The sequence below is a fragment of the Drosophila subpulchrella genome, chromosome 3L, assembly GCF_014743375.2.
Source record: "Drosophila subpulchrella strain 33 F10 #4 breed RU33 chromosome 3L, RU_Dsub_v1.1 Primary Assembly, whole genome shotgun sequence".
In the NCBI taxonomy this organism is placed as follows: Eukaryota; Metazoa; Arthropoda; class Insecta; order Diptera; family Drosophilidae; genus Drosophila; species Drosophila subpulchrella.
Genome location: NC_050612.1, coordinates 23,194,259 through 23,211,135, shown reverse-complemented (window position 1 = coordinate 23,211,135; position 16,877 = coordinate 23,194,259). Strand labels below are relative to the sequence as shown.

General features: G+C 40.2%; 1 protein-coding gene across 4 annotated transcripts in view; it reads left to right on the top strand.

The window, feature by feature from the left end:
• Positions 1 to 1,033: 1,033 nt before the first annotated feature.
• Positions 1,034 to 16,877, top strand: part of LOC119553967 (DNA-binding protein D-ETS-3) — a 29,778-nt gene continuing 13,934 nt past the window's right edge. Inside the window, exons 1-5 of one of the 4 annotated variants that reach the window (XM_037864667.1) lie at positions 3,005 to 4,142; positions 4,658 to 4,951; positions 5,499 to 5,875; positions 8,594 to 8,761; positions 15,111 to 15,231. In XM_037864667.1, coding sequence (XP_037720595.1) covers positions 4,138 to 4,142; positions 4,658 to 4,951; positions 5,499 to 5,875; positions 8,594 to 8,761; positions 15,111 to 15,145 — 879 coding nt within the window. In that variant the 5' untranslated portion in view covers positions 3,005 to 4,137 and the 3' untranslated portion in view covers positions 15,146 to 15,231. Of the gene's footprint in view, positions 1,824 to 3,004; positions 4,143 to 4,657; positions 4,952 to 5,498; positions 5,876 to 8,593; positions 8,762 to 15,105; positions 15,232 to 16,877 lie in introns of those variants that run through there. The other 3 variants (XM_037864668.1, XM_037864665.1, XM_037864664.1) reach the window with 3 other exon arrangements.

The window sequence follows — 16,877 nt, the reverse complement described above, 5'->3', positions numbered from 1 at the left end:
TACTTTTGAAATGTTACCATTTGGGTTTGATTCTTCACTAAAAGCTCCTCAAGGACTTGGAAGAAACTTTGGTAATCCTACATGAACCGTTACAATTTGATATCCTGGTGGGAATAAGCAATTTTGAAAAGAGTATAACTTTAATGTAAGTTAAACAAAATATTTTTTAAAACCTTTAGATTATATTTAATTTTATTATTAAGGTACAAGTACTTTTTTAAGAACCTTTACATGGTAGTATGTGTCTTGCGTAACCTGAAACATTTTAGAGCCAGCTCATTAGCCTTATCTCCGAATCGAAGGCATTTCTGAACTTATGCTGGTAAATTAATCACCCCCAATCCCGCTTATCGCAAATTATCCTGCCCCATCCATTTAAGTCATTTAACACATGTGTGTGCTCCAGCAACTGGCATGTTAATTATATCCTTTTTGGCAGGCACATCTGGGATTCTTTGGGGCGCCTTTTGTGGCCACTTTTGCTCGAAATTAAAATGTTATTATGCGAGCTTATCTGCGGGCCTTAAAGCGCCCGCAAAACTAAGGTCCTAATGGCCTCGCACACCAACACACCGGCACACGCTCTTTAACTGTTTTAAACGCCATTGTTAAAATATTGCTCATACGCACTTCCGCCCAAAATGGGGTCTTCTCTCTTCGGCAGCACTAATGATGCCCCAAGAACATGGAGCAAAGGACCCGGCGAACGCAGGAGCATCCACGATGGCACACAGAGTTGGCTCCGCCCATAAGAAGGAGCAGGGGCAGGGAGGAGGAGCAGCAGCCGATGACAGCGGCAGATAAAAGGGCAGCGGCAGAGTGGGCTGTGGGTGGGGGTGGTGCGGAGAGCGCGCCTGCGCATCAGCCACCGCAGGAACGCAGGACGATGGGGTGACACATCCTTGCTGATTATACCCAGAGTACCCTCCTCCCCCGACCACCGCTTGTGGGAGGAGTGTGTCGCCATCTTTGAGCGGAGTGGACTGGTGACTGGACGGGATGATCTGGCCGCCACATTAACTTGGAGTGCGCGCTACCAAGTGCAACACGTCGCGGACGACATAATAGCTGTACTTTGCGGTTTAGATTCGTCGGTCACACGTCGTCAATATTCCCGGGAAGAGGGCCAAAGGCGAACCTTTCTTGGTCAACAGACAGCAAAAACAAACAGTGAAGCAGAGGAGCTGTAACAGAAACCCACACACAAGGAGTGCGGAAAACTTGGACACATACGCCCAGCTTGTTGCTCGCTGTGGGCGTGGCAATAGTGAAAAAGAAGCGACAAGGACACATGTGTCCTGCCAGTGTGTCGCGGAAATTTTTGTGCGGAAATTATAGAAATTTCGCTTTTTGATTTCATTTTCGTTCCGCTTTCGTTGCGAGCCTCTCGCCGCACACCACCCACCGCCCACCTTCACCTCCACCTCCGCCCCCTTTTTACACCTGTGCGAAAAGGCATCGAGTGGTGCCCAAGGAGCCCGCTGCCGTCGGTGTCCGTGTCCAGTTGGCTTCCTCGTCCTTGCACTGACAAATTTCCTTGCATATCCGCTCCAGGACTTCGCAACTTTGACTGCAAACAAAACCGTCATTTGCGTGGCGCGTCGCTGTCGCGTTCACTTGTCGCATATCCGTCGCCATTTTGACAATAATTTCATTTCCGGTCGGCAATTTGTACGCACTTGAGTGAGTGATTAACTGCATCGAACTCGAGCGATTGTAAAGTGTTTACGATTGCAACGTGTCCCGCCGGAAGTCCGAAAGATAGTCGCCGAGGAGTCTTATTTTTGGATAAACTTACTTACATAAACAGGCACAATCCTGAGGTGAGTTTGGGTTGCATTATGAGATGAGTATGATTCTTTGAATTTCCGACGGAGTAATGGAAATTTAAAAACTTGGCAATACATTGTTAAAATATAAATTGGAATAACTTCGTAAACTAGAACAATCATGTCTCAAATGCTTAATTTTTAACAACAAATCATTTAAAGCATACATGAATTTAATTCAATTTACTTAGTTTAGTAAGCTTTAAAAAGCGAAATGTATTATTCAATATACCTTATGTTAATTGCATGTTTGGCTTAAGCATTATTTAAAAAAAACACATTTGAATTAGTATCAGTTACAAACATCCAAGTGTACATGTGGTATTATCTTATGTATATAAAACAATTCAATTGGAGGTTTTTAAGTCTGCGTCAATGTAAAATTTTTCTAGAATTTTAATCAGTATAAAGATTACTTTGCTTATATACCCAAGAGGATCGCGATCCTGTTGAAGTTTGCATTGCATTCAATGTAGACCTCAATTCAAACATCTATAAGATAATCTTGTAAACATTTTAGTAAATTGAAATCATATTACGGTAACCGTAGATAAGCCAATTCATATAAGTGAGATTTCTATATAAATTGACCTACAGATAGACCCTACAGACTGATAGAGTGACATCGATTAGATCGTTTCGGCTGATCAACAATATTTTATTTGTATTGCTTTGTATTTTTTTTATAAAACTTCTACCTAACGCTACAAGTTTACAACGTTTAATTTCCTGGGCTAGTCACACAGGGATCGAAAATTTTTTCTTTACAGCGTGACAAACTTTTGAATTAAATTATAATGTCACTCCGAGGGTGTAACAACGAGTTGAACTCTTAATAAAGATGTTGATATTCAAATGTAATACAAAGTAACCTAGTGTATCGTAGAGATACTTTAACAAGTCCCTCCTTCAGTTAATCCATAGAGTTCATTGGCAAAAAAAGTAGCTAAAGGAAATTTTGTTTCAGAACTAACTTTCGTTATTTCCTGCGATTCCCTTAGCAATTTCTCCCTAACGATAATTATCCAACCCCCTAAAAAGCTCATTCAGCCATCAGAACATTCTGCGGCATATGTTTTCTGCTAATCGAATTAGCAGACTTAAAACGGAAGTATTCATAAACCAGCACACAGAGCAAATCAGCAGCATCATCGGCATAAGCTCGACAATTAAGCAGCCCAGCAGTTCCATCAGCCATCGAGCAGCGAGAGCATTATAATATCCAAATTTTCGAAGTTCGCATAAAAATCTTACAAACCATTAAAGGGCAGCCAAACGTGTGGCCTCTTAATTAAAGGATCTGTCGTTCGACAAGGGGATTACACCATTAACAGCTGTCGAGCGGCATAAACTCGGCAATCATAGCGATACGAACTGGTATTCAAAAAATCAACACGCGTTGGAGAGCGGGACGAGCATTCAGCCCATCTGCAGACCGACATCCTGGCATCCCGCTCGTATTTCCGGTGTGCGCGCGTTCGCTCCGCGATTGTGATAACTTGGAAAATACTCAGATACAAAGTACAAAAACGCAAAAAAAGAAAATGTCCGCCTGCTAATGTTGGATGGTGAAATTTGCGTACATGCAAACGCAAGTCCTGGGCCCAAGTACAAATAATAAATAATAAATGAGGCGTGTGCAGGCCGTTTATAATGTCTGACAAGGCAAAAGTTGATGATGTTCTGTAGATGCGACCGTTTCGATAACGAAATCTATTCCCCCAAAAGATCTTAAAGCTGCTGGGGTTCCAGTTTCAGTTTCTGTTTTTCGCTTTTGAGGGTACTTTAAGCCAGAGACAGGACAAGTCGCACTTTGTATGGCATAAATTTCGTTGGCATAAATCAAAATCCAGCAACTTCCGACGAGGGCAGAGTGCAAAAATTTGCATGCCCTGTGTGTGCTAACTGCAGACTGGCCGAAAAGGGCCAGTAAACAATGGTTCGCCTCCCCTGTCCCAGGCCAGCTGGACATTAGAGAGCCACGCTCAAATGGCCGCCACCCACGCACAGTTCAACGCTCATACGCAACGTTGGCCCAGTCCAAAAACCGGGACTGTACACACAATAAATAACGAGCCAGATAATTATGCCCGTCGTGTTTATATCTAGGGGAGCCCCAGAGCTCCAAAGCAGCCACTATTAATTATGCCAGCCATTCGGGGGATTCGGGGGGTACTTGTTTAACGTGTTAGAGCCATGGCAATTAGAGCGATTGTTTGGCCCGAGAGGCATTCTTAAAATTGCAGTCTTTAATTGTGGGCCAGGCGTTGGCGTTATGATTTATTAATATCTTGTTCTGCATTTTGCCATGAGGTGAGTGATGGAATTTACTTGTACTTTAGAGCAATTAAAGTACTCGCTAAGGGAAGTAAGAGGGAATCAATATATTTTTTTAAGGGGTGCCTGTGATCTAGTGTCTTTTACTTAAAATAGTAAAATATATATTTGTAACTAAAATTCTTTCAAAAGCTATCATACGTTTGTATGATACCTAAGTATTATATCTTTAAAAGAAAAATGCAAACTATTTTATATATTTAGTGATATAAGTTCAACTTTGAAAGACAATGTGAAATGCATTTAAAATATGTTTAAAAAATTATATATATTTTTGAATCGTACTTATTACAAAATTCTTATGATACATAACGCTTTGTTATTACTAAATACTGTCTTCACGCATTATCTATCATATATTTTCAGTTAGAAGATATTGATTAAGAAAAATTCTTATGGAGCCTTTAAGAATTGTTTTTCTTGGTTGGACTCCTATTTATTATGTTTTCATGATCTCAATTTCCTTTATTTTCGATCTCTTTTTTCGTCAGAGTCAAGTGGAATCCCTTGTTTAGCCAACAGCCAGCCATCGAGGCTCCCCCGGCGTGCGCCATGTACGAGAACTCGTGTTCGTATCAGACGGCGCTGGACCTGAAGCGAGTCTCGCCGCCCACTCTCGCCCAGGTGAAGACGGAGGACTGCCTGACCCTCGGACAGTGTTCTCCGGACTGGACCTCGTACCGCTTCCACCAGTCCACCTTCGAGCAGCTCAAACAGAGCGTCGAAAAGGCCAAGGCGGCCCTTCAGGACCGCAGCAGTTTCTTCGGGGCCAGCAGTGCCTTCAGGTGAGCCAGATTTAAAACTCAATACTAGGCATTAAATATTGTTGTCTTTAAAATGACTGTTTGTGCTGTATATTTATAATATTGAACATCTTTCAATATTACTTAAAGTCGATTATTCTATTCCAAGCTTTGTAAGGTTAAATATTTTTTAAATAATTTAGATGAAAACAAAATCCTTAACTTTTTATGTTTTTAAAATGTATATATTCTTTTGAAAAGTTTTAGGCACCTGCTCAAGAAAACTCTGCCGAGACAGTTTGTAAAGTAACTGAAAATACCTATTATTAGAAGATTCTTATGTTGCTAGGTCTTTAAATAGAATGTTTTAACATGCTTTTAGTTGATTGTATTGAGAGCAATATTCCAACCTTATAGATTTTCTGTATGGTTTCTTACCAATTTAAAGCAAGGTATACTTAAACTGGGGTACCTTATCATAACAAGTTTTTAAGTTCAGTGTTATTATTTCGGATTATTAATTTATTGACATGATTTATAATTTATTTGGCCATCTACTAAAAGACTAAATGTTCATCTCCAACCACAGTGACATCTACTCCAGCCAGCGCTTGACGGACACCTTGGACACCCTGCCCGTCCAGTCGGGAAACGGGGCTGGCAACTGCCTCGGCCTCCCACACAATCCCAATGTCGGAGTGGGCGTGGCCGGGGTGCTCAACTACAATGCGGTTAGCAGCAGTACGGCCGGAGTGCTGGGCAGCAGCGGGAACGGTGTGCAGAGGCACCGGCTGGACACTCTGCAGCCTCCGCCCGGCTGCTCCCCCGCCGTCACCCAGCACGGCGTCATCACGTCCAGTGCCGGACAGGTCACGTCCGGAACTCTGGATGCGGTGAGTGCGGCTCCGGCACTTCCATCGTTAACGGCGGCCAGCTCCTCGCATGTGGAGCACAAAGTCCGGGCAGGTAAGCTGACTATAGTTTTTACATTGGGATAAAACAGCTGCTAAAAAGAAGTAGCATTTATTTTATATTTTCAAACACTTTAAAGAGATTTTCGGGTAAATGCATTGTATGCATTTAGAGTTTATAATTTATAATGATTATTTATCCCATTAAAGGAAAAAAAAGAATTGGTAAAAGTATTTTATTTGATGAAACGGAAAGGGTAGTTCACCTCCAATTATATGAGAGTAGGTTCAGGCTTTTCCTGAAAATTCTGGACTTACTTAGGGTATTATTATTTCATATTTATTTTGGCTCTGCGTTGATTCTTTAAAATGTGTGCAATGTTATGTACATATATGCATATAAATATCCAAGGAATATGGTTAGTACAAAACCACATCTTTTATATTGAAAAATTATTATATTTATATTAAATCGTTTTATTTAAAATAAAATGGTGAGGCATTTATTTTTAAAATTTTAATTGTAAATTATTCTAACGGACATGGTCGTTATATAAATGACTTAGATAATAACACCGAAAAATATATTTTTAGTGCACCAACCCACTGACCTTCTCGCAATTGTCTAGCACAAAAATGTCAACGAAATGGCGGAAAAACAAATCCTGCGCTTCCGGCCAAGGCAAAACGGACCCAAAGCGAGAAAAAAGCAACCGAAAATGTTGTGCCACAAAAGTGGCAAATTTCGCGTATTTATTTAAACACATCCAAGCAGCATATGTTGGCCAACGGCCACCCCCGCCGATCCCTGCCCACTTGACCAACCACCAAATATGTCCAGGCCCGTAACATTTAATGGCCAAAACAACGGCTAAAAACCGCGACCAGCCATGTACATAATTCTGCTTGTTGTATCAGCAACAATAAGAAGCGAAAAAATTGGGCAAAAAAATTTAAATTGAATTATCCATATAAACGTTGAGGTCTCCCCGGGGTCGGTTTCTATTCCTCTGATATTTTCATGGTTGGTTTTTATTTTTCGGTTCGGCTTGCTTTGGTTTGGTTACATATTTATCAATTTAAGCCGGGCCAGCGGATGTGGCTTATAATGCGGCCCGGAGCCGGTTGCTGTTGACTGTTTGCGGTCCTTGCCAGGTTTTGATAGAAACATCAAAAACCGAACAATTTCATCGCGTGCCTGGCAAGAGTTTGTTATGCCGCCTCCGTCCGTCAAGTTGTCCATGTCCATTTATTTCTATAAGAAAACTTCTTTTCTACTTGCTATCTTTTTTTTTTGGCAAATTTATGTCCTGTTTCTGCTACGTTTTCAATTAGAAAAGGCTGACAAGGCACGACTTGTCTGTTCCTGGGCCGAAGGACGAGTGCTTCATGGTAAAAACTTGGCTAAAATGTAATAATAAAATGTTGGCTTAAATTTTGCCTATCTTGGTTTTACTTTAATCGCCAATTAAAGGACGCTTTCCTTCCCAAGAGACAACTTCCAAAGTCTGCCCTCGCAATTGGTAGACACAAAATGGCCGCCCAGCTCATCTTTTTCCATTCTCATCTCGACGCGCTCAAGCAAATATGAAATGAATCCTTTTCAGCCAGCCCAGCCTCCTGCTCCTTGACGCCCCCGTCTCTTTCATCCTTTCTCCGGCTGTCTCTTTCTGTGGTCGATGTCAAGTTGTAGCTGAGTTTTTGCCGCTTTTGCTTCGCCATGAAAAGATTTTGTCATGCGTAACTCATTATTTTTTGCTCAAAAGACGTTTGGCTCACAGAGGCGCATAAAAAATAATTACACTTTGCAGCCAAGCCAAGGCGCATAATATTATATATATATACCAATTCAATTTATACACGAAACGTAGAGAAAAGTCCTGAAATAAGTAAAGTTATTTGGAAGTAAAATGTACATTTAAAATTTAATTTGTGAAATGGAAACTTTTAGAAAGAACTCGTATTTTTCATATCAAAAACTGTATTATATATCCACAATCTATCATCATTTGAATGAATTTATGAACAAAATATTGAGAAAAGTCCTGAAATAAGTATAGTGACTTAGAAGTAAAATGAATACTTAAAATTCAGTTTGTTAATGGGAACCTTTAGGAAGAATTAATATTTTTTATATCAAAAACCGTATTATATATCCACAATCTATCAGTTTCTGATTCAATTTTCCCCCAAGTTAGCCTCACAAAATATGATACAGTTCGTTTCCAGACAGCTCCCATGATGGGAACCGATTCCCATCATCTTCATGGTTATTATTATCATGGACTCGTATCATATCCGGCTTGACATTTCAATTGAAAGCGTAGCAAATTCCTCGTGCAATTTTTTCCTTGCTGACTGGCTTATTGTTGTTTACATCAAACAAAGATTTACGGCAATTAAACATCTCCATCGCTGGTCTGTGAAGTGACAACCCTCGCGATTATGTCCTTTGCGGTTCACAGGATCTGTCAGCATTTCCATGGGGCGGAAGGGTGAGGGGTGGAGGTCTGGAAGGTTGGCCGACGTTGCGTGACGTCCCTGCAGGCTGGGGTAGAGAAGTAAAAACCATAATTCGAGCCATAAATAAACCAGTCGCTAGTTGTGATGACAATTATCTATGCCGAGATTTATGAGTGCCGGCTCTCCGTTTATTTTCACTTTTTTTCTCGGATCCTTTCCGTGGCTAACGGCAAAGCGTGCCGTGCTGAGTGTGCAAAATTTCGCTGGCTGGCAATTAAAATTTCCTTTTGTTTGTGCCTCCGTCTTGCAGATAAATCCTCGCTGGACTGCGCCACCACAGCCTCGCATGCGGCGGTGCCCTCGTCCTCGTCCTCGACCAGCGACCATCAGCAGGGCAGGATCAGCGGCAGCAAGAGCAGCAGCTCCAGTGGCGCCGGAGCAGGGGGATCTGGAGCATCGGGAGGCGGCTCTGCACTGTGTAAGTTCAACACTGTGATTATGTCAAAAGTATCCTTTGAGCTTTTGACAGCTTTCAGTCAGGACAGCAACCTTAAGATGACACACAAAGTGTCATTGTTCACATAAAAGGTGGCGCTTTTGTGCGCTCAGGGGGTGGAATGTCCTTGGCGAGGGGTTTTCCTGGGCATTGGGAGGTTCCTGGAATAACATTTAAAAGGTCTATCATACTATAATGAAATTTAATAACATTGTATAAATACTAGTTGAGGTAGGTTATTTTTGTTGTTGAATTATTATACAATATTTTAGGAACCTTTAGATAACCAGATAATTCATTTGTTCCTAAAAAAAATATCGAGTTTATTTTAATTTTGGTATAAAAGAAACAAATGACATATTATTTTATAAGTAATGGATTGATTTGAATTAGTGGAATTCCCTCTGCATATCTATAAAAAGGTTTTGGAACCTTTACTTGATAATGAACTGCCTTGAGTTAGGGACAACAATTAGAATTTTTGTAGGAACTCAAATAATTTGAATTTTATAACACACAATAATAGGGATAAACATAAGATTTAAATTTATTTTATTAACAGTACTTATGAAGACAGAAGGAAATACTTGTTTTGATACGTTTATTTTAACAAACTAAATATAACATTATTAATTTAATTAGTATAATAAATATATAAGATTATTCTTTTGGTAAATATAGTAGCAAGATAACTAAAATTAACTTTAAACATAATTGATTCATCATTTCCCACGAAGTGTTTAAATCCCTCTTGAAGTATCTCCCAAATTTGATAACTCAATTGCTCACTTGACTTAATGCCTTAAGCCTGACTAATGCGCGTAATCTGGGCTGCGAACCTTTTATGCCAGGTCCCTCTGGGAACTGCAATTGAGTTCATTTGGCAGTGGGAAAGTTGGCAAACAATTGTCAAGGCCTTATGTTTGTGTCCTTTGTTCCTGCCTACTGTAAACATACAAAACGCAACAGTCACAACATTCGCTCTCTTTGCCAGTGAATCTGTGACTGCCCGTTGATAATTTGACTCTTAAGTGCTCTTCAGCGCTAATCCTATTAAAGCGTGTTAGTCACACGCTCCTTCGAGCACACTTCACTCGGGAGGACAACCCCCGAGCGCATCCAGACATCCTGTCTACCAGTCCTCACGACCAGCTCGAGGGATGGTCCTTCAGCGAGGACAATGAGGCTAATCGACAGATCATAAAATGATCAAAATGTTATGTGAAGCGCATTAGGGCGCACGCTCCGCTGACAGCGTGGTAGATACTCTACGGAGTATCTGTATCTTTGGATTGGCTGGGAGGGGCTCGATGTGTGGGATTCTTTCGGCACAGACAATTGAGCGGTTAGGTGTGCATAATGGAAAAGGGTGCAGGACGGCAGCACGTCATCGTTAAACTCATCGAGTGGCAATTGATAGAATTTATTGTTTTATTGGCCTGATATGTTTGTTTATTTTGGTTTATTGAATCTAATTAATGGGGCTTACGTGTTGAATGAATGGGTATTAAACCATATTAGGGTATTTATAAAGATTTAAAGTAGAATTCGAATCCATTTGGTTTAGTTCATATTTAAAAACATAAAAAAAATTTTATTTCGGAATTTTGTTCACTTAAGTAAGGTTCGGATACCGTGTAATCCAATTAAAAAACCAAGTCTATAAACTTATATAGTCTATTAATATTCTGAAATAGTACTATAAGTGTATTCTTGAATTGCGTGGCTATTTTTATTGTGTTTATACGGTAAGAAAGTTCATCTATAAAAAAAAGTCTATAAAAGATGAAGTTTTCCATATATAGGTTCCAATTTATATTTAAAGTTTTGTTAATTCCGTATTTGTCGAAAAATGTTCGATGTTACTAGCCCGTTTGTATATATTTCAAATTGGAAAGTATTCAATTTAATAAGCTGTTTTTATGATACATCAAAAATTCAACGAAGTTTAAGCCTTAATGTAAATAGAGGAAGTAAGAAATTGGTTAAATAGGTTGTTTCTTAAAAATGTTTCTTAGTTAAATGTTTATTACCTTGGGTAAAATCCCAAAATTTGTTTTAAACAGCTCACCTTAGCTTTAAGATTTTAAAACATGTATCGAACATCCTGGGCACCCCATTCTCCCGGATTTTTAATTACATTTCGGGCCCTACAAAATCATATTTGCGATGTCTATCATCATCTGTCGCTGGGCTGTTTGTTTGCCGGTGGCTCACCCGAAGTGCTCAACTCTAATCATAATCACATAATCTGGCAGCAGGTCGGGCCCACCCCACACCGCCCCTCACCAGCGCGCCCAGCGGGTGGCGGCCACCCCCTTTGGCCTTTGCCGCCCACAAGTGAGCGCCACATTGCGTCCTTTCGTCCTGTCTCCCTCCATCTGTCGTCCTGTTCCTGAATCCCCTTCCCTGCCCTCCTGCGCCGTATGTTTTGCTCACTTGAAATTTAATTTCTGATTTCATTTGCGCACAGTTTATTCTTTATTTTCTCTTTTTTTCGCCCGTAATTGTTTCAGGCTGTGAAAATAAATTGAAAACGCTGCTGTGCCAACTGGCGCCAAAGGACGATGAAGTCCTTTTTGACAGCTTCGCGGACTGACGCTTGCGCTTAAATTTATTCACTAGCATTTATGAATGTTGTTGCAAAAAAACAAGGGAAAAGAGTGGAAAAATGGCAAGCCAAAAATGCGCATATTTGGTGAGAAGAAAAGCGGCGAACTTGGCCTGGAAAAACTTTTGGTTCCCATGCTCTATTGTCCGCTCATGTGTGCGCCTATTGATGTCCAAATATTTTTATTCATGGCCCTTTTCGCGGTTCACTTAACTGCCGATTCAAGTCATTACCCTCCCCCGGGAGATTTCGCCACGAGTCGTTCATAAATCAAGTCATTGTTGGACCAACCACCCAACCCAGCCCACCGAAAAGATGACGGCAACAAGCTGGAAAATGTTTGGCTAATTTAGTTTTTGTATTTTCACATTGATCCACCAAAGATAGGCTAACAAATTTGCCTAGCCGTAACGAAAAACTTTACAAAAATAATTAAAAAACGCTCCCCAAACAGTTGGGAAATAGAAAACTGTCAGTGAGTTCAACAGGTTGGCTTCCGCCTCCGAAGTCCGCTGCTCTTTGTGATTTATGCCGCTGGAAATGACCCGCTTCCGACATGGTATATCAGAAAAGGAAAATATATATATATATATGAAGAGAAAATAGGAAGAGCACACAAAACCCAATGGGCGGCGGCGAAAGGAAAGTGGAAAATGGAAAAGCGGGGCGCACTTGAAAGTTTTAGAAGCCCTAGGCCACCTCCAGGCGACCAGGAGGACCCAACCATCCTGCCCACTCCCTGCTCCACGGCGGAAACGCAGTGCACCCGGAGCCGGAGGTGGCTGTGTCGAAGCGTCTCCGGTCTCGGCAGCCAGCGCTCCGCAATTTAGTTGTCAATTGAATTTATGAGCTCGCTGAATTTATGGCCGCCACCTCGACACTGGCCGTGCTTTTATCTCAAGTGACACAACTCACGTGAGACCGTGGGACCTGGAACCGAAGTGAGCCGGAGAGTGGAAACCCTTGACCCGCCAAAAAGTCAATCCGCGTTATCAATTGACATCGAGGGTCGCTGGGAGTCAAACCGCCGTAATTTATAGCTGGCCGGGCACGTGAACCGTTCCCGTTCCTCCAACCCCTTTTCCAATGTTAATTGTTTGTTGTCATTGGTTCTTAAGTGGCGCGGGGTGAGGTAGTCGGTGAAGGGTGCTCGCCAGGGGTGTGCCGTGTGAATATGTTAGCTTTCAGTTTAGAAGAAATCAAAAAAGATATAAAATAAAAATCGGAGCTCTGTTGTTTAGTGTTACAACCAAGGTATACTGTGTACCAAGTACACCTAAAAAAAAGTGAGAGCATAAATAAACCAAGATCAAATTTCTCAATTCGAGAAAAAATCTTCTCACTTATTCAAGAAGAAAATTTCTTAAATTCACGTCGTGCTCTCAAGTTTGTTTTTCGAGATAAAGCCATCTTGAAATAGAGATAAACGCAGTTCAAATCGATAAAAACCAAGAACTTAAATAAACCAAGATCAAAACCAAAGATAGAAAGATCGTGTTGAGAAATTGTGTTCCGACCTATTCAAGAAGAAAAGTTCTTGAATTCAAGTTATTCTCTCGAGTTAATTTTCGAAATAAAGCCATGTTGAAATATATATAATCCTAGTTACAACCTAGGTTTTTGTCTAATTGCAAGAAAGTTGGTAACAATTTGAAAAATAAATTGATGAGTTACCAAAATGTATAATTCAAATATATTAAAATTCATATTTTGCTTATAAATGTTGTTGATTTTTCCCGAGAACAATATACCCTTTCAATTGTTAAGCGGTATTCGGCATAAAAAGGAGCGTGGAACAAACGAGCTCGTGACACTCTCTTGCAATTATCTGAGAAAGTCAAACGGTGGTAATCGGAGTCGAACTCGGCACCCTCCATTCGTGTCACCCTTCCACCTTTCCCTTTTTTTCGGCCGCACACCACCCCCTCCACCTTATCAATCGCGCAATTATTGCCGGCATTGTTTAGATAGACAGCCACGAGGACACCTTCAATATGTCGCTGTGAGAACTTCCTTTTGCCCACCCGTTTGTTGTTCGTGTCTGTAATTTGTTTTTATTACAATTTTCACTTTTATTTGTGGGTCTGGTATTCATTTTTGTGGTTTAGGGTTTGTTTGATTTGGCGTGTTCACTGTTTTTGTACGAATTCCTAGGCGGCAATGTTTTTATTTTGTGGGAACAACTTTCGGGGAGTCATTAAGATCTGGTGCAGTTGATAAGCGAGGTGTAATAGGTGTGAATAAAGGTATAATATAGTGGTCAGTTTGAAAATTTAGGATAAAGCTTGGGAATTTTGTAAAGCGTATGTAAAAACGGTAAGCTTAATGTTATCTTTGAAAAATTAAAATTATAACCTAGTGTATACAAATGTATAGATCTCTTTCAAAGGTCGAAAGATATAAACCAAAATATCTAAACTTTAAGTCTACGAACCTGTTTTAAAAAGTTGGCTTAAACTTTTTACTAAATTAGATATTTATATTCTTTGTTAGTCCATCCCATCCTAGACCTATATTTAACCCCTATTAACCCTCTCAACGCTTTCTCAATAAAAACTTTACGAGCTGCCAATTCAAAACTGATTTATGTGCCGCCGTTGCCGCCCATTTGATTAACAAATATTGGAACAGCCCAGCCAGGGCAATAGAAAAATGGGTGTATTGTATTTTTATTATTCTTATGCCGATTATAACAATACGCATTTTGGCAATAACAAAATGCACAGCGCCAGGCGAAATTCGCCGCGGGCAAAATGAGCAATCCGTGGCGTAGGAGGAGGGGCTGGATCGAAGCTCGAGCCAGGACATTAAAGACCCGCAAGGAGTCAATGGGGAACCAGCAGCAGGACCAGGAGCAGGAGCAGGGGCATCTTTCGGCCTGTCATGCCTCGCAGGCCGCTGGCCACGTGCCGCGTCAAAGTCTCCATCGCGTGTTACATCATTCATACGTCATTAATGGCCACGTGTCTGACTTCCAGTTGTTATTGTAGGCAGGGCCATTTCAGTGTTTTCAGCCTTGCAAGGCGAATAAATATTAGCAGCTCTCTCTGTCTGGCCAGGACTCTATCTGTGCTTCCTTCTCCCTCTATCTCTTCAGGCTTGAGAAAACAAATCGCGGCGCTGATTGCGTTTCTTATTAACTGCTGTGGGTGGTTGGCCAGGACAATATGCTCCCTGTCTTTACTGCACTTTGAAAAAATATGGGAATCAAAGTAAATCAGTTGAAGATTAGATAAATAATTACCGTGAATTTAATATTAAAAAAAACCTTTAAATTTATGAACCGATTGTAAATTTATTATGAAAAATTTCCATAGACAACTAAAGGTAGTAGATAAACGAGTTCGTTAAAATTTATACATTATGAACGATGTCTTAAGATATTTGAGATTTCAAGGATACATATGTAAGATTCTTAAGCTTAAAATTCATATACGCTTAATGTATTTAAATAATTTATTTGAGTATTGCTTTTAATTAAGTATCATGAGTATAAAGGGTTTCTAACAGAATAGGATGTGGTTCAATATTTTCATTTTGAGTGTTTTTGGGAGTGACACATAATTCTTATCGGGAAAAATTAATTTACCTTCCGTAGAGTTTCTGTAGAATCTCAAAACGAATCCCTTTGCCTTAACTTGAGAGTATTTAAGATCGAAATGGGGTCTTTCCAAACATATTGGATATTCAAGTAATTTGTTCATTTTTCTTTCAGTGCAGTTGGTGTCGTCATGTTTGTCTTGACGCTCCGTTGAATATTTTGGCTGCACACACAAAACAAATGGCCAGGCGCCCGATGCATTGATTGTCCTCATGGGGCGCTGGGATTTTGTGGGTGGCTGGTGGCGAAATCTAACGAAAGACACACACTGATGGCCCAGGCCAATGTGTTGTGGCTTAAAGCTAACTTAAAACACTTGACTTGTGGGCGGGACCGGTGGGCGAGCCAAGGCAACCGCAACTTTGAGGGGGCGGAAATGTTACGGCGGCGCAAAATGGCGGAAATCGCACAACAAAAGAAATTAATTTAAAGTTTTTCGCCCAAAAGCGTGAAAATGAAATTACATAATGAATGCAATTAAAATGTTAAGCGAAGCTAAGACATACAAACGAACATATGCCGGTATACCAAAATAAAAAGCTTTTCCTTTTCCCTCGCTTTGGCAGAGCAAACATTTTGAGCCAAGTGAAACTTGGTTTTCCTCTGGCAGAGAACAGCAAATTGCTATTTAGCCATTTTAGATGCCATTAGCACAAACACACACATACATACAAAACTTGAGAGCTTATGATGGGTGGGGGTGTGGGTGGTAAGGTGTGTGTGGGGTGTTGGGGAAAAGGGGGCTTCCCCTGCAGCTACGTTTATTAAATAACTGCGTGTCAAAGCAACGCACACAGCACCAACACACATGCAGAGTCACAAACTAGCACACCCACACATTGACAGTTGCCTTGACTTGCTAAACTTTTCCCTTTGAATGATTGCAGCTGTGTGGGTGCGGTGTGTACAGTGTGTGTGCGTGGGTGAAAAGCGAAATTTGTTTTTTACTAAAATGAAATAGATGAGCAGGGCAAAGGTCAAGCAATCGAATTTTTGCTACTCATTTTATAAACAGAAATAAATAAACAATTGTATTTCTTTTTATAGGTTTTAAAGTTATCATTTTCTATAATCCATTTAACAAACATAAATTTAAAAGAAAATTGCAAGAAGGTTTCCATTTTAAGAGATTTTGTGCCTTGTTTCAGACTTCTTATTTCTAAAAGAAATGCATTAAAATGTAGTATCTTTAATTCAATTTTTAAGATAAGCCTTTAGCCCTCACAAGAGGAACAACTTTTAAAAATAATAATATTTTAAATAAATATACAAAATAAATATGAATAATCCGTGGACGATTTATAAAACTAGTTTGTTACAAACTTGCTAATTTATTTGTAACGTAAACAAAATTAAACTTAGGTTTTATATATTATTTAGTTATTATTGACCCTTGCTTTATTATTTTCCTTTGTAAAATATTTAAAGTACTACCAATATGCTTAGCCTCAAGATTTATACATCTTAAACGTACTTATACAGGAGAAACTACTTTCAAAATCCTTCTTAGCACATGTAAATGACATCTTAAAAATCATTATAGTATTACTCCAAAATTGCTGTAGGGTATTGAAAGAACATAATAGGGCAGGGCATAGAACACAATAAAAAAGGAAGCGGGCTAAGCTTTTCCTCTGTTCGTGTGAGTGAGGAACTACAATTTGTTCGTTGACGCCTATGAATTAGCCTGGCCGCCCACGAGGATACACAAGGATATGCAGGGAGGGGACTCAAATGGCCAGCGGCAAAGCCTGGGCAAAAACAATTTCAATGGGAATTCAAAAATTAATTAAGCCAGCCCAAAAGGCAGCTGTGTAGATGAGTTCGTCAGTGTGTGTGTGTGTGTGTGTGTGTGTGTTGGTATGTGCTTTAGTGTGGGTCTGTCA